The 25,926-nt window shown below is 44.3% G+C and overlaps 2 protein-coding genes across 5 annotated transcripts in view; one reads left to right on the plus strand and one right to left on the minus strand.

The window, feature by feature from the left end:
- Nucleotides 1-562: 562 nt before the first annotated feature.
- DENND11 (DENN domain containing 11) lies at nt 563-16,277 on the plus strand. Of its 3 annotated transcripts, none has more exons than XR_008202971.1 (9): nt 563-836; nt 5,463-5,562; nt 6,581-6,739; nt 7,474-7,627; nt 7,893-8,031; nt 8,489-8,620; nt 8,812-8,962; nt 9,400-9,464; nt 10,518-10,538. XR_008202971.1 is itself a non-coding variant. In XM_052669572.1 (9 exons), exons 1-9 carry the CDS (start codon nt 593-595, stop codon nt 10,711-10,713), a joined length of 1,344 nt encoding a protein of 447 aa, XP_052525532.1. In that variant the 5' UTR covers nt 563-592; the 3' UTR covers nt 10,714-16,277. The 3 variants fall into 3 exon arrangements, 2 of the variants coding, with proteins under 2 accessions (XP_052525532.1, XP_052525533.1); XM_052669572.1 differs by having other exon boundaries at nt 9,396-9,464; nt 10,518-16,277; XM_052669573.1 differs by lacking the exon at nt 563-836 and adding an exon at nt 957-1,800 and having other exon boundaries at nt 9,396-9,464; nt 10,518-16,277.
- Nucleotides 16,278-16,674: 397 nt separating this feature from the next.
- AGK (acylglycerol kinase) overlaps nt 16,675-25,926 on the minus strand; it is a 31,473-nt gene continuing 22,221 nt past the window's right edge. For both annotated transcript variants that reach the window (XM_052669575.1, XM_052669574.1), the window contains 4 exons: nt 25,128-25,225; nt 22,836-22,906; nt 19,065-19,149; nt 16,675-17,324 (listed from right to left, as the gene is read on the minus strand). In XM_052669575.1, coding sequence (XP_052525535.1) covers nt 17,187-17,324; nt 19,065-19,149; nt 22,836-22,906; nt 25,128-25,225 — 392 coding nt within the window. In that variant the 3' untranslated portion in view covers nt 16,675-17,186. The remainder of the gene's footprint in view (nt 17,325-19,064; nt 19,150-22,835; nt 22,907-25,127; nt 25,226-25,926) is intronic.

A 25,926-nucleotide genomic window follows, 5' to 3' on the forward strand; every position in this document is an offset into this window, starting at 1 on the left:
TGCTCAGCAGGCAAAAAGTTGGGCAGTTAAAGTCTTTATGGCAATGCTTTCCCTTTAATTGTGGCCTGCATAATTGGGTAATCCAATTAATCAGAAACTCCCAGGGAAATGGGCTAAGCTTAATGGTGGTAGCATAGCGAGGGTGGTAATTACACTGAGACTGGCTGCTGCCGGTGCCTTGGGTGTGTTGGTGTCCCTGTGTTTCTGTCTTGAGCTGAACTCAGAGAACCACAGATCGGCTTGGCTTGGAAGGGACCTTAAAGCCCACCCAGCGAATCAGGCTGCCCGTGGCCTGGCTTCGAACATCTCCAGGGATGGGGCATGCACAGCTGCTTCTGCCTGTTCCTCCACAACACGTTTCATAGCACATACATACACGTACACGTACATATCTCAGTGTCGCCAGCCCCCAGCTGTCCTACGCTCCCCAGAGATCGGGACCTTCGTGAGGAGAGCCCGTCCGGCCGCACGGAGCGCCGCCTCCCCCCTCCGATAAGCCCCTCCCGTCCCCTGTGGGCGCGTCCCGCAGCGCCCCGCCCCGTAGCCGCCTCCCGCCGGCGGCCGGCGCTGCTCGGCTGGGCTCTGCGCGGCCATGGTGGAGCGGGCGGACGAGGCGCCGCTGCTCTTCTGGGCCGAGGGCCCGGCTGTATCCGCGCCGCCACCCGCGGCCGAGGCCGGCGGCGTCGGCGGGCGGCGGCTCGGTGGCGGCTGGAGCGCCGCGCCGTGGGTCTGCGAGGAGGAAGAGGAGGAGGCGGAGGCGGCGGGGCCGCCGCGGGCGGAGGCGGAGGAGGACCAGATCGTGGCCGTCTTCGTGGTCACCTTCGACCCCCGCACGGGTGAGCGCGGGCGGGCGCGGCGGGTCGGTGGCGGCCCGGAGCATCTCCGGTGGCCGTGGCGCTGCCGGGGGCTCTGCCGGCGGAGCCGCGCCGCCCTCGCGCGTCCGTAAGTACGGGCGGCTGCGTGGGGATGCGCGGCCGGTGGCTGTGCCCGACGGCGGTCCTGGGGTGTTGGCAGGAGTGGGGCACGGCCGGGGCCAGTAGGAAGTTTGGGAGCAGCGTGGGAAGCACAGCAACGCACCCACAGCCCGGCATGGAAACACGGTCCTCTTTTTTTTTTTTTTCTTTCTTTCCCTGTCGACGGACGCTTAAGAAATTCCTAGCAAAATAATTCTGATGTAAAGCATGTTGGTTTGTTTTGGTTTTGTGTTGTTTTGTTGATGGAGGGGCTGAGATCAGAGGAGGCCCTGAAAGTGAATGCTGACCCTGCCCGGAGTTGCAGCCCACAGAAGCAATGTGGAGAATGGAGCCCCAGGATGCTGTCGGACCACACGCTGCCAACCTGTGACTGCTGTGCCCTGGGACACTCGAGGGTTCTCAAAACATCACCCATTTTGTGCTGCCACAGGGAGAATCTAGAGGTCACAAGCTTGGGATTCAGCAAAACCCCTGAACGAGGTTGGCTGTTGCCTTTCATACTGGAGATGGGGAGGGAGGTGTTTCCCATAAGTACCCAAAACACAGCAGAGTGTGGATGGTGGCAGCAGCTTTCTCTCAATCTGACAGCATATGCCTTCTATGAATTGGGGAGGTTTCCTGGTTGGCAGAAAGCTTGACTTTCTCAGGAGTTTGTCTGGGCCAGCTGTTGCTTTGAACGGAGTCCAGGGAGAGTTGGGCAACAGCTCTTCTCACATCTGATGTGCAGTTTGTGTGGTATCATCTGCCCAGGAACAGGCTGCTGTGTCCACTGAGGGTCGGTGTGCTGCTGCCACATAGTGCTGGTGCTGAACACAAGGAGTACCAGGTGAGGAGCATACTGAGATGTCAGCTTCACAGGCAAACTGACCCACGGAGGATGGAAACCCAGAACAAAACAAAACTGCAGTGAGAGGAGCTTGCTGGCATTGGAAAGACAAATTTCTGGTCAACCATGTCAGGTTGTGCAACCATGTCACTGTAATGGGCATAAGGGTGCCTGGTCCCTGCATGTGACTTGAAGGAGATCATCCATACTGTGTCTGAAACCAGGCTGATGCTGATTAGGAAAAGCACAGCAGCCCTCCTGTGGAAGCCTGCTCAGGCACATGAAAGGCAGAACTCTTGGTAACGTCTGCTCGAATACTGGTGAGCAGTAGCATGAGGGATCTTTTCCTGTAGAAGGAACATGTGGTGACTGCACTAACAAAGGCTCTAGCAGTTTCCCTGCTAAATTTGAAAGTGCTCAAGGACCACAAGCTTGGTATTTCTGGCAATTGCATGTCCTGGGTTCACAGGGGTAGGTTATGGGGTTGCCAATTCACTAATATGGTTCCAATGTCCCTGGGACTTTTTGTGTGCTGAACCCAGAAGTCAGAGGCAGCCTCTAACCCAGCAGTGCTCTCCCCATTTCCAGCACAGTGAACCTGTGGGACCTGACAGAGACCTCCTCACGGCTATTAAAAGGAGAGCAGAATGGTGGCAGGCCAGCAGCCAACCGTGCTGCCTTCTCTTTGCTCCCTGCCCTGTAGCAGCCCTCTCCTTAAGGGAGTAAAGAGTTGAGAATATTCTGACACTTGAAAAAGTGTGAGCACCTCGTCTGTGCCAACACATCCCCGCAAAGACTGCAGTCAAAAGGTGCTTCTGTGAGGCTGCTGAACTTCCCAGTGCCTTTGTTCTCTGGGACAGACAAGATTACCTTGGGCAGCTGCTGAGACATATCCGGTAGGTGTGACCTACTTGGCATTAGGCTCCACATGCTCTCCTACACTCATACCTGCCTTGGGTAGGTATGGAAAAGAAACAGGACAATACATTTTGCTTTAAAAAAATAAAAAAAAGTGAAGTGAATCCAATGCTACTTTCACTTTTCTGGAATACTGGAAAAGAAGCTGAATCTTCTTAGCCCTCTTTCTGTGATGGAGATAATAGTCAACTTTGTGGAGTTCCTTCACAGCCTGTTGGCTTAGTGGGTGATAGGAGTAATGGGAAACATAAGGGAGAAGTGAGAGAAGGAATCAGTTGCCCACCAGAAAGCATGTAAATGTTCTGGTTTTCTGTTCCACTTTTCTTCCACGTGGGAAACTGAGCCGTAACACAGTGAGATCTCACCTGGTGTAGCTCCTGTCCCAGTACAACACAGAAGCAGTGCAAGGACCAGCACCCTGAAGACCTTGGGAAACATCTACTGGCAAGGACGGCCAGGTGGTGACTTTACTGCAGCCATCAGGTGCTGGTGTCATTGGTGAGAGGGAAGAAAAGAAGAGCAGAATTGGAAGAACATCCTTAACTTTGCATGCCAGCAACTGACAATGCTGTTTCTGACCGACCTGGTGCTGGGAGAGCTCCCACAAGATTTCCAGATTTGTCTCCTGCCAAAGCCTCTCTCAAGTTCAGATCTCACTTGGAAAGTTTCCTGCACGCACGAGAGCTGCCGTATGCAGAGGAAGGCAAATGCTTCCTGTTTTTCTACAGCATGGCTGTCCTCCCTCCTCCTGTTTCTCATGCAGGCTGGCAGTTGCCGCCGCGTCCTTTGTTTGCTCTGTTTCACCAGACTGACTTCGAGTCTTTTTATCTCCGCCTTGGCTCTCCGGCTGCCACGTCGCCTGTACGTTCATAGGGCACGGCGGTGTGAGGAACTGCCAGGAGTGCAGGTGTGGGCTGTTGATGTCAGCCTGTAGCTACAGAGCCCAGGGTAAATAGCTATGTGACATGCAGTAGGTCTTGTGGGTACGCAGCAGATAAGAATCTGCTCAAGATGCCTTTTCCTTCCTTAGCGTTGCAGCGCACAGGTTGTCTGAGCTGTGTCCACACCAACATCTCCATACCTGGCAGACAGCAGAGCTCCTGATAAACAAAACAAAGTTACTTTCCTTTGCTCTGTGGTGCTCTCTTGCTTGTTGATACATTAATATAGAGCTGATGACCGACGCGTGATTCTCTGTGGTGCAAGCCTTAAAAGAGGATCTAGCTGTAACCACAACCTTGTGGTTAGGAGGCAATAGTCATTCCCTTACTCTGTCAAGGAAGGGTCCTGTGCCTTTAAAAAAACAAAACCCCCACAGAACAAAAGCCAACATCTATATATAATATGCAAAACCTACAGGGGACCATGCAGTGGCATGATGTCACCGCTTCCCTCTGCCAGCCTTTCACTCTTGTTAAAGGCAAAGGTGCGTTGTGGCGGAGCATGGGATGACACAAGCTGCGTGGCTCAGCCCATTGGGGAGCTGTGTGCCTGTGGGCAGGCAGAGCCAGGGTACCACATCTCTCCTGGTGCCACGCTGTTGTTTTTTGAAGTCCCAGGCAGGGCTGGGGGAGGTCTGCTAAATACAATATCCATGGGGAGAAAAAATAGCCTATTTAAATGTCAACAGCTCAACTGAATGTGAATTTGCATGCGTGTACTTAAGCAGTATGAGTAATAACACAGCAGACAGGTCTCAGAGATATTTAAATCACAGGCCTCTATTTCGAACAGCCTTGGCTAAGTGTAGAGCCCTGCCAAATGTATGCAGTGTCTACGTGGGGGGATGCTTGTCCCCACGAGTGCCTGTGCCATTGCTTTAAGCAAGTATCCTTTGTTTTTTAAAACTAAATTGCATTATTTCAAATTCACATTTCAACTACTGGCAGAACCTAGAGCGCATGTTGTTGCAGTAGGAGTGTCCAGGTGAACAAGGTAGGCTCTGAAGGGCTGTAATGGGAAAGCCTAAGAAGGGCCCATTTTTAGTCATGGGCAATAACATGGCAAGGCAGGTCTTGGTCTGCTCCAGGGACCTGTTACAAATTCTCTGATACCATCTGTTCTAGGACTGGGCTCTTCAGGTGGCCCTTTCCACCGAACAACTGCATGCCATCTGGCTGGGTTGCCGGCTGACATCAGTGTGATAATCTTTATCTAACGTGTAACCTGTGTGCTTTTTTTTGTTTGGTTACTGTTGCATGTACAAACATGCAGTGCCTGGATCTCCTCCTACCCTTAAAAATAAATAAATAAATTCTAGGGAGTAGTGATGATCAGGATGCTGGCTTAGGTAGGGGCTCCTCTTTCAGCAGTCCTATCCTGCATAGCCACAAGAAGATACTGCTGTTATGATCTATCACATAAACTCATCCTATGGAGCAGCAGTCTACACATAGGGTTCTTTCTGTATCCATATTACAGCTTATTGACTATCAGAGTACCTAGTGAGGTAGAGTGGTAGCTGCTCTGCGACAAAGCATGTGAAGGATAAACACTCAAAATAGCACTAAGTACCAAAACAGTTCTTTAGTACCTGGGTGTTGTGCTGCAAGAAGTGAAGTTTGCAAGAGATACAGTAGAGTATTGCAGCCTCTGTCCAGGACAGAGGGAGTTCTGGAGCAGTGTTATGTCAGAATTACCAGCATAGATCTGATGTAAAAGCAGCAGCTGGCTATTGCTGGTGTTGACCTTTCACTAATGAGCACCGTGTCTGCATTCACCCAAATAAATGTGCTTATTTTCAGGCAACATGGTGGAGTGGTGTTTACCTCAAGATATTGATTTGGAAGGTGTGGAATTCAAATCCATGGCAAGTGGGTCCCACAAAATCCAGTCAGACTTCATGTGAGTATTCCTGAGCTGGGTTACTTCTTCCTTCTCTTGGCTCTACATCTGCATCACCATCCTTAACTCACAACGTGCAAGAAAAACACCACCTATGAAGTTAAATTCCTGCACTGCACTGCTGCTGACCTGTGCTGCACTAAGCCAGATACTGTTCAGATATACTCAATATTGTATCCAGTACCAGCTGGCTGTATGGGATCTGCTGTGTGACAGCTGTGGCTGTGGAGGTCAGCCAGCTTCTCATGGGTGTGCAGTGTTAATGCTTATTGGGCAAATCATGCTGCACTGCAAGTGTATGTCAGCAGAGACCTATGGTGAAGGAGAGAAAATGGCAGAAGTAAAATAGGAAGAAGTTTGCGGGATCAGAACTTAGAAATTCTATGGTTCTTAATTCTGTCAGCACTTTAGGATCCTTTAACTGTGATAAACAGTCCACAGTCACTTTCTTCACCCCTGGTTCTTTCCTACAGTGGAAAGACTGATGGCTAGTTCTGCATTCTCACGCTTTTACCAGCCCACTGTTGCAATGCAGCAATGTTTTGCAATGAATTGCAGTTATTGTTCCTTGTGGTCAGAAGTAACTGTTACTTTCTCAAAGGCACGTAGATTTGCACTCAGCTGGAGTAATGCTTCCACATGCTGGCACCCAAAATATGACGAAGTACCTAGACTCTGTTCACAGCTTCATGCATTCCAGGCTCTTCCTAAGAACAGTACTGTGCCGATTTGGTCCTGCATCCCCTATTGGTCTTTCAAGTTCTTTCCCTCCTTGCTGCCATGTTATGATGTGGTTGGTAGGGTCCTGGTAGTAGCAGCACTAGAATCTCTACCCTTCCATGGTCCAGTCCTGTTGAGGGCCAGCTCTCAATCCTTTAGATAGCAGAGTGAGATCTCAGGAGTTTTCTTAAAGAAGGAACTGTGTTCCAAAAATCAGTATTTTTGCTGGTAGGATATTTTTCTTTCATTCTCTTCTCTTCTCTTAACATTAACTCTTCTGTGAAATGTTTGTCCTCAGTTATTTCCGGAAAGGGCTCTGTTTTGGCCTGGCCTGCTTTGCCAACATGCCTGTGGAGAGTGAGTTAGAGCGTGGTGCCCGTATGAAGTCTGTGGGGATTCTGTCTCCTTCTTACACCCTGCTTTATAGGTACATGCACTTCCTGGAGAACCAGGTCAGGTAAGTTTCCTTGGGGATGGAACTGGCTGCTCCCCACCTGGGAAAGGTAACATTGCCTTTGGAGAGCAGTCTTAGATGTGTGAGAACTAGAGTGGAATGCTGAGTTATAACTTCGCTGAATGTCTGGTTCACCAGAGAGGGGGTACAATTCACAATGGAGAAGGGATGAAGGAACTGATTTAGCAGCAGTCTTTTCACTGCTAGCAGGCTATCAAATGCTATCCAAACCCTACTTCTTCTGAAGCACTGTGGGGATGTAACTGTTACGGGAAAGGACAAGAAGTTAGTGTCCTCTTGTTGAGAGGACGAGTTTCTCTCTTGTCCTTCTGAAAACTATTTTACTGAGAGCTCACAAGAGGCTTCTAAGCCTGTCATTGTGATTCTGGCTCTGTGCTTGCCTCAGCTGTGTTCAGTGAGCTGGTCAGTGGGTCAGGCAAATGGGTTTGGTAGAAAAGAAAGCTGATTCTACCTGAGCATGTTTTGGAAGAGGATCAGTCCTACACATAAATCAGTCCTATACTATAAATACATAAAGTTCACCGTCTGCTTCAATCCTGCTTGTTCATTGCACAGAAAGCTGGTGTTATTCCTCATGCACAGACTGCCCTTCTAGATTGTCTGTGCAACTGAGGCACCCGGGGCTACTCTGCTACTTCCAAAAGCACCGGCTTGGGGCAAGGCATTGAATAAATAGAGTTTGGAGGCACTATAGATCTCTTTCGTTTCTCTTCCAGACACCAGCTGGAGATGCCAGGGCACTACTCCCATCTAGAGGCATTCTATGATGACAAGAAAGGTGTTCTCCCTGATAGCAAGGGCACCACCACCTCCCAGCAGCCGGTCCACTGGTTGCCGTCCATCCACAGATACATGTATCCTGAGATGAAGGTGAGGCAGGTGCTCTGAGGCTTGTGGGAACGTGCACTGTGCTGCTGCTCCTTACTGGTGTCTTATGTATTTATCTTATCTTTATGTAAGAAGTCACTCCAGCACTTCGCAGGCTGCTTTAGATGAGACTGACTTGGGCTATTACAAGCCGCAGTTCTCTGTCATTGCCATGTGCTGGTCTTGCTCCCACATTTAGACTTAGCATCTGTGCATGTGTCCCAGTGTCACCTCTAAGCTGTTCTCTTCCCTTTCCCTCCACCTGCAGATCACACACCCTGCTGGCTGTATGTCTCAGTTCATCAAATTCTTTGGTGAGCAGATTCTTGTCCTCTGGAAGTTTGCCCTGCTGCGCAAGCGCATATTGATATTTTCACCACCCCCAGTTGGAGTTGTTTGCTATAGAGGTATGTTTCCAGGGACACCACAGAGCTATACAGTAGGCTAAAGAGCTGCCAAATTGCCTGTGGGTACTGAGAGGAGAGACGTCACGCAGGTCTTAAAAATCCATCACAGCCATTCTTTGTGGGGGATAAAGTTTGCTTTGAATGTATCTATTTATTTTTTTTTTTTTACAAAACACTTTTCTTCAAGTCTTTGGGCTAAGGGCATACCTGGCATTTTGAAACACTGGAAAATAAGACTGCCGAATGAATTTGTGGAATCTGGAACATGGGATTCTGGTGGGAGAACTGATTATTTCCTATCCAAAAAGTATGTTCCCACTTGAAATTTTCTGGTGTCCAGGGGCGTTTCAAAGCTCTAACCACTGTTTACATAAGAGCATGTGGGAGAACTGAGTAAGCAGGGTTCATAATGCCCTTGCAGGGAGTACATCTTAGCACGCACTTCTCTCATCTGCAGTGTACTGCTGCTGTTGCCTTGCCAACGTTTCTCTACCTGGTCTTGGAGGAACTGTCCCAGAATCCAAACCATTCTTCTATGTGAATGTCGCAGACATAGAAATGCTGGAGACAGAAGTATCGTATGTGGCCTGTAAGTATGATGGATTTGGCAGACCTTTTCTTAATTTCAAGCTGCAAAATATCCAGAGGTTCCAAGCTGTGGATTAAAACTGTTGAGAGATAAGGCATGCTAGGATTAACTATCTACAAAAGCAGGAGAGAGCAGTTGGTCTGCAGGGAAAGCAATATGCTGTTTTGAAAAATCCCATCTGATTTTGGCAGGTACAACAGAAAAGATCTTTGAGGAGAAACGGGATCTCTATGACGTCTATGTAGACAACCAGAATGTGAAAACACATCACGAGCATCTGCAACCACTCCTGAAAATTAACAGTGCTGACAAGGAGAAATACCGACGGCTTAATGACCAGAGGTAATAACAGAGATCTGAGCGGTCCTGGTTCTGACAGGAATGTGACGTTAGGATGTCTTTCTGTTATTCAAATTTTCTACTGCTTCAGCTCACCTGAGACTCTGGTTCCACTGTAGCTGATTAGTATGAGAGTCCCTGTGCACTCTGCACATGTATAATCACTCTACCAGTGAACTGGTGAAGCAGACAGAAGGCAGGAGGAGAAGCAGAGGTTGCGATGTATTACTGATCAGTAGCAGAAGTGAAAATATTACCCTTATGCCGTGACTTTTAGCCCAATGCCTTATAAAGACTACCTTGTTGCCTCAGGGCAGTGGTGCTAACTGGACTGTCTCCAAGAAACAGATGTGAAGTCTTCAGTGTTAACTGTTTGCTTGTAATGCTTTTGGGTTCACTGGAGGTATGAGCATTTAATCTGTCTCCCTTCTCTCAGGCAGATGTTAATGTATTCTCAAGAGGTGGGTGAGGACTGTAGCTCCTGTGAAGAGGATCTTTTCATCTTGTGAGTGGCTACTCTTAATGCTTAGTTGGTTGCTGTTGGGATTAAGAAACACATTTCACTGATTTCATGTTGTGCTTGCTTAGCATATTATGAAACACCATGGTCAGTGTAATTCCGTGTTCCCTGGGGAATCCAAGAGCCAAACTGGTTCTTATTCTTCAGATCATCTTCCTTGCAATTTGAGAAACCAAAAGCAGCCATGTTTGTCTCCACTGGGGTCTCTTAGATGCTAGAAGGGGAAAGGAAATTTTTAAAACGTACGCAGAAGTGCAAGAATCCCCTCCCAGTTCTGAAAGCATAAGCACCACACAACTTCTCATGCCAGAAACACGTGACTTGGGAAAGCACCAACATCTGTGAGGGAGGTACAGTGCAGAGGTAAGACCTGAGCATGGAGAATCAGCCCACTGGTGCAGCAGGCTCTGTAAATGGGAAACGGAGGAACCAGAACAGGGTGTAGAGTATGAGCTAGAGAATTAGAAGGAAACCACACCTGTAACACCTCTGAAGCTTTTCACTGCCTATTGCTACTGTGTCACAGTGTGTAGCTGCTGGGAAATTATAGGATGAAAATGTGTTAGACCACCAGGGCAGAACTTAGTGTGGTGCTGCACAGATGTAGTCAGAACTCTTCTTGCAAAGCCTTGGGTATTCCTAGGAAAGCCGTAGATAAGAAGTAGCTCTTACTGCACCTGTGTTCTCCTCCAATAATGGCGAATTATTTACTCAGTGGCATGCTAGATGGATAAAAACATTGTTTCCTCCTTTGCTCTCTGGGAGACATAGGTCTGATGTACCCACTTAGTTACCACAAAGTACATGTTAGCTTACAATGTTGCTTTCTTCTGAAGAGGCAAATGGCTACTGCAAATCAGCCGGATAGAAGCACCACTGTAAATTAAAAGTTGGATGGACGGAAATCTACTACAGTATCACCAAGTTAGTAGGATGTTAGGATTACAGTGGCCTTAATTGGTGCTCTGTTGCCTGTTTGGTAAATATGCTGTCTTTTGGGGGTTCACTGCCATCATCTCAGCTGACTTTATCCTTTAGGTTTTTCATGGAGCAGAACAACCGCATATTTCAGACACTGATGGAGGTGTCAGCCAGCCAGGACAAGACCCTGACAGCTGACCACGCACGAGGCATGGGCCTGGATCCCCAGGGGGATCGAAGTTTCCTTATGGACCTACTGGAAGTGTATGGCATTGATGTTATGCTCGTCATTGACAACCCCTGCTGCACTTAAACCAAGAGGAAGAGAAACGGGGAGCAAAGATGGCTTTTCAAAGATTACCAGACATTGCTTAGCAGCATCACTGGAACTCACCGCGGCCACTGGATGGAACTCATTTTATTTAATAACTTTATATGGAAAGTATTTATAATTTAAAAGAAAATGTGATTGTATTTTTACCCCCTTGATTTCCCCAAGGTGTACTCACTCCAGGTTTTTTGTTCGTTTTCATCTCCTATTCTTTTTCACTTGTGTTTTTTGTTTTGTTTAGATAGGACCAGTGGCATCTCTGCACCAACCCTCACTGGTGCCAGTGAGCTAGATTTTTTCCTCCTCTGGATGCGTGAGGGCTGAAGACTTCAGGAAAGCACTTTGTCTGATGGGGACCAATGTGAAATGCTGCCGCTGAGCTCTCAAGACTTGGCTGGAAAACTCTACTGTCATTCCCTCTTCCGCTTGACTGAAGAGAGCTTCAGCACAGGCTGTTAGTGTCCCAGTATCATAAAACATCTCCTGTTCCACCGTGTTTACAGGTGAGGACAGTTAAACAAATGATGAAGACCGGGACTCCTTTAAACACCTCTCACTCAACTTTTAGCAGCTGAAGTGGAAGAAAGCCACCCTTCCTCATCAATGGCTGAAACAAATTTGGGGTAAAGGGGTGCTATAGGATCTTATGACTTTGCTTACCAGAGTGGTACTGTTTCATTTCCAGCACTTAAGGTGCAAACAGTCTATAAGACTATACCTGCCTATCTCACAGCTGGAGAAGAGCACTATCTCTACTTCATCCCTCCTTCCGTTTCCTCTGGTTTTCAGTTGTACTGAACCTGCTGATTTGGGTTAATATCTTCAAACCAGCAAGACATCCTCACATTGAAGAGGGTTCAACACCACTGAGCTGCCTTGCTGTTGCTATGCTCTCCAATCTCAGTTCAGATGATGCTGGGCAGGATTACTTTGAAGAAGTATGCCCCCAACTAATGTCACTAGATCTTCCTTTGTAGCAGACAGTATTTGCCACTCCTTTGTTTCAACACTGTCTGCCACTCCTCCTTTGTCAAGCAGCCTTCAGAACTGCCTCCTCTGTCCTTGTCTTTGAGTATGAGACAGAGAGCAGTATGTGACCTTCCAGCTGGAATGACTTTAAGGCTTACAGGAAATTCCCCTGGAGTTTGGTGTTGCTAACTGGCTGGAAGCAATGGCTAACAGCAAGCCTTTTTCTACCTGGACAGACCAGTGTTTTCTCATTCTTTTGCTGGGGAAAGAGCAGGATTCAGCTTATACAGGGCCAGAGGTTTTCTCTAGAAAGTCTATGCCTGTGAAGGGTAATCCTTTTGCCACACAAAGTCCAAGAATGGAACTATGGTTGTGACATAGTATTTTGTCCAAAATCCTTTAGTCAGTAGTAGCATCATCTTTAAGCTAACCGTTCATTTACCATTATAGCTACTTAGTTGCTCCCTCTACCAAGGGACTTCAGCACCTTAGAGCCTTTCTGCAGTTTGTAGAGATGCAAACTGTAGCTGGTGTTATACATTTACCATAGCATTTTATACAATGAGACAGCACCTGAACCTCTGATGTCTTCTTAAAACAATTGAAGCGAGTGTTCCCCAAGTGGACTCCTTATGGATTGTGTCCCTCTGCAAGGAAAGAGGTTGGCATTTTTTTCTTGAAGGCTATCTGCAGCAAAGGAGTAGTTTTGCTTGCTGTGGATTCAGAAGTTTCCATGAGATGTGGGATCAGAGGCCTCACAAGATTTATTGCACAGTTCATTGGTATGAACTTAAGCGGATTATGTTCTCGTGATCTGTGTCCAAACAGTTGCTCCCCGACTTGCTTTTCAGGACTTGGAATGCTTTTCTACAGGGGAAGACACTGTTGCTTATACTGCCAGTTTTGGTGGGTTTTGTTTGTTTGTTTTTCATTCAGGAAAGGTTTTGTTTTTAGATTGGTACCCATGGTATAAAAGTGACTCACCACCTCTATGCCTTCTAGCTTCCACTTCAGTTCTAACATGCTGACTACAGTGAAGACCTCTGGGGATGTTTGGCATACATCATAGTGCTGTGACTTAATTTCCTTCAGATATTAAAAAAAAACAACAACTGAAACTACTTTCCAACAATTTTTTTCATTTTCTGTGTAGCTTAGCTGTGATCAGCTGTTGATGACTTTCTGTTCTCTTTGGTATTAGTAATTTTTTTGCTGAACCAAACAGGAACAAACCTTTAACTTGTCATGAAAGTTTCAAAGCCTCAAAGTTTTTTCTAACAAACTGAATTACAGCACCTTGTTCACAAGCTGTCAGAACATCAGGGCCATGAGACAGCAAGCAGAACCTCCTGGCTTGATCATTTAACTTTTATTTAACCTCTGCTTTTCAAAAACTAGGTTTTCAGTTGTCAGCTAGAGTGTGGGTGCAGCAGCAGCAAAGCAAGCACTTTTACTGTAAAATTAACATTCATGTTGCATCCCAGCTCAATAGCTACAGCCCATGTTGCTCTTGTAATTTTGTTTCTCTACCGCCTTTCTTGGAAGGAACTCAGAAGTATCCAAATAGAAAATGGAACAAAAAGACTTATCTATCCTTCCTCATTTCTTTGCAAATGAACTCTTCATCCGCAGTGTCTTTTATAATACAATAGATACTGCTTTTACTTGATGTTGCACACAGAAAATCCTAGATAGAGCAGTATGAAATACAAAAGAATGGCTATAGCCTGTGCCACTAAGACCTGTTTAACAGGCCGGTTTTGTTTCCTAGCCTTTGAACCAATTTCAATTTTCAATTGAATTTTATCTGTTCAGGAGCTAACTAACTGTTTTACTTTAAATTAAGTACAGCCATTTTAATAGCTGCTTTTTTGAATACTGGCAGCTGGAGGGGAGTCAGTTATTTGGTATATTTTAAACTAAAAGAGAAAGAAAAGTATGCCATAATGTGGGATATTGACAAGCACTGTAAGATCTTCTTTTCCAGTTGAAGTACTTTGCCTTTACAGTGGTGCCTTTAATCTCTGATGTCTCTAGTTGGTTGTAAGTAATCAGAGGCCAGGTTAAATAGTGATTCTAGAAACCATGTCTACCCGGTGCCCCAGTAAACAGGCTGGTGTATTTCTTTCCCCTATTGCCTTCCTAGTACAGCAATTATAGGAAAGAGCAAGAACTTCACAGTTGCATCTGTAGTTGTACTGGACACGTGTAATTAAGTAATGAATTATTATTATTTTTACTATCTGGAGTAGAGGGTAAAGCTCAGAGGAGAAATAAATGCTAGGTTTTTTAAATCTCAGTAGGTGATACACAGCATTAGACATTTAAATCATGAGAAAATCTCACTGCAAGTGTGGGACAAGCAGCACTGAGCCAAATACAGCTAAGAACAACAGTGGATGCTAGGAGGGAGGCACTGTTCAGAGTTAGATTTCAGATTCATCTTAGACACATGCCAACACACTTTTCTAGCTTAAATTAAGTAGTTACTGAAGTAGTTAGAGCTAATGATGACATCTGTCAGAGGAAATTAGCTCTCCTGCCCAGTATTCTGAAGGGCAAAAGAAGGTTCTATCACCTTTTCAACAAGGTAGCTTTACTGTACATGCTCACCAAGTAAAGCAGCATTGCTATGACACTTCTCACTTCTTCCATTTTAAGTGCCAAAGTTCATTGGCAAGAAGTTAGGAGTAGCAGTGGCCCTCAGGTGGCAAAGGACAGGCATGCTTTGGGAGGGAGAAAGGGAGTGGTTTCTGAAACAGCAGGGCAAAAGTACTCTGTCCTCTTGTGTTTACATAGCATGCTAACTAAATTCTCTCACCACAGCTGTAACTTCTAATTTAGTTGATGTTGATTTTGGGATTTTTTTTTGCTCCTTCTCACCCCCAAGCTAATGGTCTGGTGATGGTGGGAGATAACAACACACTGGTGGGTTTGTTTTTTTTTTTTTAGAGGGACTGGAATGCTTTGACATCACAGAATGGCCTAATGGCAGCGAACTGGGATTTCGGATCCTGATTAATGCAGCATGCCATTCAAATGGAAATGAGTAATTGTGGTTAAAATAAACAGGTGCCTTGGGCTGGTTCATTATTAGGTTGTTATCTTCATTTTTATTTATGTTACGCCATTTTAAGCCCTTCTAGAATGTACTGTATGTTAAAGCCAGGATAAATGTTCTCATGGAGTGGGAAGTTCTCCTCCTTCCTGTCTTGGGGTTCACACAAATAAAGCTGTTTGTTTTGCTGTCAGATAGAAACATGAGAACAGAGTCCTTTCCTCTACACTGTTGGTAGTAGGTTCAGCCTACACTTACTTTATGTTATGATTTCTTCACATCTTTCCCTCTGAATGTTGCAATTCAGATATCTAGAACCACTTCATATTGAGAGACCTCTGAATTGTGAAGGAAGGGAAAAAAAATAATCACTTGAATGACATTTAAATAAGCTATTCAACTTGCATTGATATAAGCATTTAAATATCAGCCTGTATTTCAGACTGGCCTTGATACTTCAACATCGGCACCAGGTCTGAAAAGTGCTCTTGGTTACCCTTGAGCAAAGAATCACACTGTTCAGAAGCCATGGATCTGGTAGTAGGTAAAGGAGTGAATCATTTTCCCCTTGAAATGGTCCAGATGAACCAGAAGCTGTAGGTATCACTTAGCCCCTTTAAGCAGGCTGGTTGTAGTTATAAGAGCTCTGGTGTTATTTGCATCTCGCAGATGTGTGGTTGTTCCCACAGGCCTGTGGCTGTGTAGTAGAACTGCTTACTAATACATAGGTATTTTTTAAAACAATTAAAGCTTACCTTTCTGAAATGGCTGCTGCCTTGTCTTTCCTGCTACTTGGGCAAAAACACTGCTAATTTTCCTATGGAAGCCTCAGCTTCAGGAAAAACTCGGTGAGAACTGCCCCTGACATTGGCTGCTGAACAACATTCCAGGTGTCTCTGTGGCAAGTAAAAAGAACAGAGTGCAGCCAAGGTGTATGAGTGACCCAGGGAGCTGCAGGGCACTTGTGTTTGCAGATCCAATAAAGACAGCTCAATGCAGGCTCTGTAAGCAACACTATCATTACAAACATCTAACAGGCCTCTGCTCTCCTTTATCATAGTCATTAAAGGGTTTAGTGCTTAGGTAATGAGTTTCTTCCCCCTACAGCCAAGGAAAGGTCAGCATGCAGTTTGGTTCCAGCATCACCCAGAAAACCAACCTGTTTCTGCCCTTTCAAAGCATTTTGATTTCAGCACGCTGACAGCAGAGGATGCTGTTGCAGCAGCATGCAGCCAGGATGCTGTCTTAAAGAAAGTGACTGGAAATCGATTCGCTAATGTCCTTACTTTGACTACAGCAAAGAATCAACAGATGAATTTAGACTAGGCATGGAGACTGTGCACAAACAGCAATCACGTCAGAAAAAATAACGATCAATTGTTCTCAAGTAAACAAGGCAGAATCAAGTAAACTTGTAAGTTATAATAAAGCCAACAGATAACCTTGCTGAAGTCAATAACATTTCCTTTCAGCAATTAAAGTGAAGCTATTTAAAAAAAAAAAAAAAAAAAGCTCAAAATCAACAAAGCCAATTATGGAACTGGGCCTCAAAGGGATATAAGGCTGCATAAGGAGTGATGAGCACTGTTTATGTTAGTGAGAAAAGCAACCAGGTACAATTAATATTAAACGATATTTGGAAGCTTATATTTGTCTTATGCTGCTACAGGAACAAAAGAAATACTTACAAGAAAGGCTCATTTGGCTTGAAGTCTTTCCACATGGACTTCATACAGCTCCAAGTCCATGGTGATTCTCCAGTGTGCTTCTGTGTAGCATACCTAAACACATCTAAACTAAAAGAATATATTTCTACTATGTCATTAATTAAAGCTCTGTACTGTTGAATCTGGCAAGGTGAAGAGGAAACAAAGATCTTACCTAGATACATACATACTGAGCGTTTTCAAACTTCCTTTGAAATCATGTCACTGATCTCCAATTTATTTTGGGACAGATTAGATAACCATTCAGCTGTTTCATATAACAATTCCAACATTTCACATACTTAGCATTAGACCGCACCCGAAACAAATTTTTCCAAGCTCCCAGCTTTCCTGAGATTTATACATAGATAATGTAAACTCTTACAACACGAGGACAAATACTCTTTCTTTTTGCTTCAACATACAATTGCATTAAAGCAGTAGCATTTGGCATTCACCACTCAGCCTGTAGTGCTGTGAATGGAACACCATTGACTTCAGGGGAAAAAAAAATGCCATCAAGTTAACATGCAATTCTTAGAATTCTAACTTGCACTTTCAAACCCCTTGAGACTAGCCAAATAGCCACCTTCAATGGAAGTACCTTGTGCATAAAGTAGCTGAATGGCTTGTTAATCTGGTGGGGTTAATCCAGTTAGTGAGGACAGCCTTGAAGAGAACCTGGCAGGAGTGGTGAAGAGTGGCCCTTTTGATATTAATTCTCATTGTACGGCTGCACGGAGCATCTGCTCTCTCATTCTGGGATCACAGAAGAACCGGAGTTTCCGGGGTAACAGCTTCACCTCCACAGGCATAGCTTCGTATTCCTCGTTATCAATGCCAAAGGATCCCTCAGTGCCCTGTGTACAGATAACAGTACTGGTCAGGGCTAAGCAGCAAATGTTATTTCAGCGATGCTGTAATACTGAGACTTGATTTTACTGACTGACTACAGTTCAACACTTAGCTGGGTGCTAACCAAGGTGACAGCCTCCCCATGCCTTCCAGCCCCTTTGGTCTCAACTATGCAGAGAAAGTTATTCTTCATTGCAAGGAATGTATAAGAGTCTGTGGTGTAATGTTACCTCAGTGAGTTGTTAATTGGTGATAATTAAACGCTAGGAAGATTTAATGACACACACTGTTTATACCGAAACACTCTTTGCTGTTGGAACTATATTATTTGTGCTTGGCTCTTCTTGGTCTGCCAGTGGTGACACAAGCTAATCTGCAGAGGAGCCTGTTAAATTACTCCTATTAAATCCATGTTGCAAACACCTTTTGGTATTGCTTTACTATATTGATCTGAAATGTGAAATGCAAAGTATTTCACACAGGTCAGGATTTACTCCGCAGAATTTTCCTGAGCTTTTACTTTAATGCTGATAAAGTCACCAATGATTAAAACTGTTCATCAAAATGGCAGGTTGACTTTATCTGCACAAATCTGGTGTCTGCTCTGCATGCACTTCGTTGACTCTAGGCAAGGCTGCCACTTTGATCCTTAAACTAGCTCCAGATGAGCTGGTACGTCAAAGGAGCTTAGAAGAAAGTAGCATAGGTCCTGTTAAATCACAGAGCTTTAGCAGTCCACCTGGTCAGCATATCCTCAAAAATGGTGAGACTTGCCTGAGTTGTCTACAGTTCCCTCATCAGCTCTAGATCAAGGATTCATAAAACAACACTGCTCTGTGGAGTGCACAAATACTCCAAAGGTGTCAGCTTGTAGTATGAAGAGCTGATTTTATACCACAATCCCTACCAATGGCTCATCTGTATTTAGCCCAGACTCCAGAGTGTTCTTTCAGAAATACAAGATTGCCACAATACTAACTTGATGTAAATATTACAGTGCTGACTAATGATTACATAATCCATGATTTTCACTTGTCAGATGAAGATTTTTTTCACTTTTTGGCGTGTTCTATTCTCCCTTAACATGAAATTTGTTTTCCAAATGGTATGAAGGCCTTTAAAGATAGAAATGATCCATGAGATTGATGAAATGCCATTGCACAACCAAGAAACAGCCCATTCCAAGGCTGCAACAGCACTCCCTTCTAAGAGGTAACACCAGACTAACCTAAACTACTCAGGCAGACACAATTTTGGCTTCTTTTTCAACCTGCTGTATTCAAGGTTTAGTGACACTTCCCTGTGTTGACCAGAGCCCCATTGCCTTTCCTCTTCGTACTTTGTCTACATGAAAATGCTGACATTTATCTTCTCGATGGCATAATCCCTTCTAGTGTAAAATGTAGATGAGGAATTCTATCTTCAATACAGTGGTGAAGGTGTGACTATTCAATGCATCTGAATAAGAGATCCTTTACAACCTCCAGTGCTGTATACATGACAGGTCTGGGGAGCTGTCTATTTCGTGGCTGAACAAAACTCCCCCTCTAGTTCACAAACCACTTGGGTTGTAATTTCTGTATGTGTCTCCTGGCTGGAGACCGAGATGCTGCGCTGAGGAACAGAGTGTCTCATCAACAGTATACTCAACCTCCCAGATCTGGAGTAAGGATTTCCTGATGTGCAGTATCATGTGGAACTAGGAAGCAAATTTACAAAGTTTCCCCATTCCCTTAACTTCTCACCTCTGGAAGTTGCAAGATGCATCTGCTGGCTTGGATGCACTGACTGCCCTCAGGACACATATGTGGATCACGCATCTTCTGACTTCTGTTTCAATCAAAAGAGAGGTAAGCTATATGGTTCTTTAGAAGCAGCTACCTTTAGAGCTGACACATTGCTATGGGTCTGTAAATCACTATGCAGTTGACAAACCTGAAGGTTATATATATGTATACAACTACTTGTGAGCTTAACTGTGAGAAAATAAAATACAGATTGCCTCTTCTGCTGCAGTCAGTACGTCTCAGTATGCACTGACAGCCTCCAACCAACTTCTGCTCTGAGGTTCACTGAATAAATTTGAATATACTCTTATAGCACAATCTTGTGCTCCTCACTTATATGCTGAACGATGCAATGCCCACAGTGGATGACTGCCTTCTCAAATTCCATGCACTTACCAGCAACCTAATAAACTCTTAACAACAACAACAACAACAACAACAACAACAAATAGAATGCACCCCATCCCTCTTTCTGGTCCCTGTGCAGACAGACAGCAACACACAGATAGCTAAGGGGACAGCAGAGCTGCACGGTCTCAAGCACAGCACAATTATCACAGATAGATATTCTCAGATAAACAACATCAGCTGTCCCGAGCAACTCTGTCCATTATGAGGACTTAACAAAGCAGTAATTTAAATAACTTCATCTTGTCCAGGAAAACAAGCCCTAAAAGCACGTCAGAAACACCCTATACACCAAATATTCCATACCCTAGAAATGCAAGTTTCTCTTAAAATCACAGAAAATCCCAGACAAAGAGCATAAAAGGCTGAAAGAGGAGAGAATAACGGAAGGACAAAGGAAGAAAACCTCAGACACCAAAGGAAAGGGCAGGGAGAGACAGGAGCAATATTAACTATGAAAAGTTTGTTCTAATCCAGTATGTATACGCTAAAAGATTAATGAATGAATGTGAGGGAATTAAACATCCCCCTGGCAATATAAATGATAAATCATTGATGGCATGCAATTATACAGTTTATACAGTGCTGTACAAATAAGCAGCAAGATTCCCTATGTAAGGTTTAACCTGCTCAAAGTTTAACATGTAAGGTCCTACTTACTGTACTCAGGTGAGCAAGATTATTTGATCCACAGAGGTAAATGAGGATCTACATAAATGCAATTATGGGATCAAAGTTAGTACAACAGAGACAATACACATAACTAAAGAATGGTCAAAGGAGACTTGCTGCATCTGCCTTTCCAGTGATCCTGTATGAAAGGATCATAGAATGGCTTGGGCTGGAAAGGACCTCAAGGATCGTCAAGCTCCAACCCCCTGCTGTAAGCAGGGCTGCCAACCTGCATATCTAATCCTAGATCGGGCTGACCAGGGCTCTATTCAACCTGGCCTTGAACACCTCCAGGGACAGGGCATTCACAACCTCCTTGGGCAGGCTGTGCCAGCACCTCACCACTCTCTTGGTGAAGTCAGAAAGGATCATTTGATTCAGCTCCTTATATGAGACAAGATAGCTAAGGAAAACAGGAGCAAGAAAAGAAAGTCCAATAGCAATATTTTAAATTCATTTAAATCTCACTCCATACACTGAACTACAAAAATACAGGCAAGGAAAACCTACTGTAGATAACAGATAGGTTTAATTTAGTTCTTGTCTCCAGAAGCAGCCAATGTAAAATTCTGTAATAAAAACAAGAGTCTTTACACTGCTGCTGGTCACTGCACTCATCCCCTGAAAGCACTCCATGCTTTCACACAAAGAATAGAAGCTAGCTATCAGGATGGGGAATACTCATGCTACTCTTCCCATCTTTCCTTCCCTCCAGCACTTTCTGGTATGCACTACTGTGTATTTGCCTGCTCCTTCTCCACCCCATCTTAACTATCAGCTCTACTCTTGCAGCGATGCTCTTGTCCACGCAAATCTGATCCATGGCTGGAAAGCACTTATATACACCTAGGATGACTGCTCCTTTCTCTGAGATGCAATAACAGCTGCTCTGCAGCGCTCTGATGCAAGAAAAAAACAACACCTGGATACCCATACTGATATGGCAGTTTCTCTAAAACCTTTCCAACTCCTCCAAATTCTGGTGGAGGTGCTTTAACAACAAAACAAACAAACAAATGGCTTCTTTGTACATTTCCAAAGGCAAACTCCATTGGTGCTGGGTAATAGGGAACCTGTAATAAGGGCTTGATTTCAAACCAAACTGCCAAGGGGCATTCTGCAGAGATCTGCTCTGAGCACCTCGATTTTGCCTTGAAAAAGCAGTGTTTTATTTCTATTTAGGCTCTTCTCTGTAGGAGTAACTGGGTTCTCCCATTGCTCCCCAACACATACACCTCCTCCTTCTGTTTTGCTGTTACTCACAAACTTTTGGGCAGAGCCCTCTGAGCTTTGGTTGAACAGCAGTTCCAAGTTGTGAGGAGCTAGCTAGCAGGGCATGTCACTGCTCATCAGAAGCTTTTTCTGCACAGCAGTGCACATCCAGTCAGAAAAAATATGACACACTGCTGTGTGAACCATGTCCAACTCACATGGGGGATACTGTGCACTGGGTGTACAGACAAACACTCCAACTATACATCACCCAAAGCCATCCACATTTTTTCTGGGAGCAACGTCTCCTTCATTTCCCCCTAAGAGGCCACACTTCCCTCACTGCTCTTCCTCCTTTTCTTTCTGTAATCTTTAAAGCAAACATCTCAGTCTAAAGCACACACAGTCCACGTGGCTCATACAACCTAAAAGCAGTTGCAGGTGGCATCCTGATTCCTACTGAGGCTCTTGGGATGCTCAAATACAGGGCCCACTTCTGCTATTAATATCACAAACAAGACACACAAGCAGGAATTCTTAGAGTGATGACAATCAGGTGAAGAATGTATTCAAAAAATGTATTCCACCTGATTTCACTAGAGGGGGCCCTATGCCTAGAAAATGGTATGAGGAAAAAAATGGTCATACGGAAGAGCAGCCTTAGATTCAGTAAGAAAACCAATTGGTAATAAAAACTACACTGAAGATGCAGTGTATTTGCTGGTGGGACAGCATGGAGGACCTGGAAAAAGCAGTTCTGACTGATATTTGGTGAGAGCAGACGAACAATCACTTTACGTGACAACACCCCAAACCCATGAAAGAAATATCTGCTCACTCTTTCTCTATGTGCTGCTTCTCCATGCCTGCAGCCTCCCTGCTTCACATATGACACATTTGCTTACAGTCCTTCTATAAACTCACATCTTCCAAAAGCTGTTCAAGCTCAGATCTCATATGTTTGAGGAGTTACTGCGCAAAGGGAGCCCTTCACTTAAAAGCTATGTCTTATCAGAGCTCAGAAATGTTAGGTATTACTAGTACAAGCTTATCAGCTCTACGGCTCTTAAACCACCAAGCAGCTAGAGGTAAAAGATTCTGGACTTAAGTCTTTTCGGTTGCCTATAAAACACTGGTTATGATGGTGTTTTCCAAGTAGCATCGTCCAGTACCAGTGGAGAGAAAGATGAAAGGTACAAGAAACTGAGAAGCCAGAAAGAACTCAAGGTAGACTGATCTGCCTTATTTCCAAAAAAAGAAAAATCCATAAGAATTTTAAAGAATGAAGCAACGTCCACGAAGCATCACTGACCGATGACCTCTGCTGCAGAGTTTTACAGCAGAAAATCAGACAGAAACATAATATATTCCCCCAAAAATCAGTGTTCTGACTTGTACAGAGATTTGGGCATCTATTTACAGTGTTCCCATACTCACCCTCTGTTCACAAACTGCCCTTTGCTGACAGTATCCGCTTCAATGCAAATATTCATGAAGTCTTCAGTGCGCTGGGCAAAAAAGAAGAAGATTCAGAAATGAAACAGTTAACATTTCAAAATGCCACTCTCATGGTACTTAAATACGCTACAAAAAATACCCAGCTCTTTGTCCCACTCGAAGAGACAAAATATGCATTTCCTTCCTTTTCTCCTTTCTTGACCCGAGGAACATAGATTAAGAATTACAGATTTTCACTGAAGATTATTCAATGAACACCGTAAGAACTGAAATAATGACTCACATATTTGGCTCTTATTATGTTTTGCACACTTATTAGAGACTGTTGCGTTACATCTGTTCACAGAGATTTCTGATCAGTGGATCTTTCTTGACCTCAAGCATTGGTATAATGATGCTGCATTTGGCCACCAAACACTACAGTAAGAGAATTTTAACGAATATAAATTGGAAATTAAAGTGCTCTCATTATCACTCCTTTAAATTCCTTACTTAGTTACTTTTCCACTAGCAGCATGTCTTTAAACTAAGTAGACATTAAAGCTTTTGCTGAGAAGGAACTTTTGATTAAGATGTAAATCATACTTAGTTTTTTAATTAAAGAAAACATTTCTGCTCTGGCAGAAGTCCTAGCACAGATGCAATCAAAATGTCAAAAGTAAAACCAACTGCATTCAGCAGTGTAACTTGTTTCATTCCTTTGCTGTATTTGCAGAGGTAAGTTTGTCAATGCCTGAGCTGCACCTGTATAGCTTTATCAGCTTCACAGGAGAGCCTAGGCATGAGTGAGAAAGAAAGACAATACTGGCTGGCAGTATTTAGCAGATATGCCCTGATGTCCATTTGACAGTACTGTCATTCAGCTTTGATGGCTGCAGGGACAACAGCTTCTAGAGGAGGATTCAAAGGCAGATACACAGAGCGCCTATCAGTAGAAAAAAAGATGTAAGATCAAGATACATCCAGTTCTAGAAACAGAGAAGTATAACTGCCCTAATAGGAAGTCACCTATTTCTCTGGGATGTGCAAGAGAAATGAGAGAGAATCCTACGCTGCTTCTTTGTTAAATAAAAGTATTAAAGCACAACTTGAAGACATAAGGAGAAAAAAAAATGGAGGGGGGGGGAATGTATATGGTAGTCTGTGGCAATGAGATTTTTCAATTCCTGATAGATCTTTTTCACTTTATGTCACTGAGTCAGAGGACATCTATACAAGGGATATTTTGTCCAAGGAACATCAGGAAATCAGTAAAGAAAAAAATACCCTGGTAGGGTCAGTCTTGTTTCTACCATTACTAGGACACTGGCAGCACAAATCGTGAATCACTGATGTTGAAGAAACTAACATTTATGTAGTACAGGCTAAGGAAAACACAGGGAGCACGATTCTACGTGGATATGCCTGATTCTACAAGGATAATCTATCAACATAACTCAGATTTTCAGCTTCTTAAAGAGCCTGAATTCTGCATAAGAAACACATTGCAGAAAGTCCACCACCTCCTGTCAGTCTGGGATAGCGGCTGTGGTTTCCTGCAGCCAAGAGAAAGACATGTAGAGAAAGGGATCGCTGTGCTACATTGCTCCAGCAGAATTAAAGACTGGCATCTACCCAAAAAGCTTTCATAGCAATGACATTGCACCAAAACACAGACATAAGCCAAAGACGGGTAATTAAAGCACTCAATGAAGAGCATAAGCCTTATGGGCAGGACGTGACAGAAAGCTATCACAGAAATGGTTCCCTTGCTCCCTTGTTCTGCTCTTCCACAACCACCCACGTTTCCTGTCCTCTAATTCACTGTTAGCCCCTGTCCTTTCTTTAGTGCCATTTTTTCTTAATTCTTTGCTCTGCAAGATGGAAGGGAGAGAAGAAGCCATATTTCTAGGCAAACATTCATGTTCACAGCTGCACTCCAACACTCACTGATACAACTTCTATATCTGATTTCCCCTCTCCCATGGGTCGAGAAGGGAAGGAGTATCCATTCTGATGCCTTGTTTCCTCCTGAGTAATGCTAAAACTTCTGCTGGATTAATGAAACCTTCCAGTTACACAGATTCTTCCTGATCACACTGCATTTGTTTTATAGAAGCCTTCAGAGCTTTTACACCAGCTCTGGTTTGCCCTTTCCTAGACTCAGTTATGGGCCCCAACTTGCACAGGGTACTGCTTTACTTATGAAGACAAAAGAATGGGAGTTCAGCAATAAAAGAAAACTGTGTGGACAGGGAGCATTTGGAATCCAGTGAAATATGATGGTCTTACTGTCAGATCAAGCTGTCTGTTCTGAGTTGCAATGGAAAGCTCAACGGTGGAGAGCTTCAGTTCTTGCCAGTCCTCCGGGGCTACCTCCTTGGGGATTTCTAGGAAGCCAATACAGAAGATAACATTAAGGGAAATTTACTTAAAAAGATCATCATTTCACTGCTGAGAAGTACAAAAAAAATCAATGCCAGCCACAAAAATCACTTTGACCACTGTGACCTCTACCTTTCTTTCTTTCAAACATCAAAAGTTTGAAAGTACTGAAGGAAAAAAAAAAACCACAAACGGCTGGTGTTCACACAGTGGCAGGAAAGACTACCAAGCATGTTATCTGGCAGCCCTGTGAATTGTTATGCCCAGGGATTAACCAATTTCCTAGACTAGTATTGCAGGAACATTTAGTGCAGCTACCAAAAAATAACCAGGATAGCCAATGTTCAGGATGCCGTGGTAACATATACCTCAGGAAAAAACTCCAGGGTTTAGTTCTCCCAAAGTGTCACTTAGTCCATGCCTCTATCTGCATCCCCTCTTCTAGCCTCTAGGAGGAATGGAAGCACCAGTTGAGGTTGCATCATTACATATTGCACATGCACATTCCTCTTCTTCTGCACTCTGCAACATGAAAACTGCCTAGCTAACCTCTCCAGAGTGGCTCACAGAACACTGAGAAGGGAATTTATATTTGGGGTTTCCAAGTGAGGTACTAAGAGAAACTTAAGGCTTCTGCACAGCCTCAAGTTTTACTGCCTCCTGTTTTACGTAATGTTTGCTGTTCTGTCTCAGAAATCTTTCCTTC

Source organism: Tympanuchus pallidicinctus, unplaced genomic scaffold (genome assembly GCF_026119805.1).
Source record: "Tympanuchus pallidicinctus isolate F22 unplaced genomic scaffold, pur_lepc_1.0 scaffold8, whole genome shotgun sequence".
Lineage (NCBI taxonomy): Eukaryota > Metazoa > Chordata > Aves > Galliformes > Phasianidae > Tympanuchus > Tympanuchus pallidicinctus.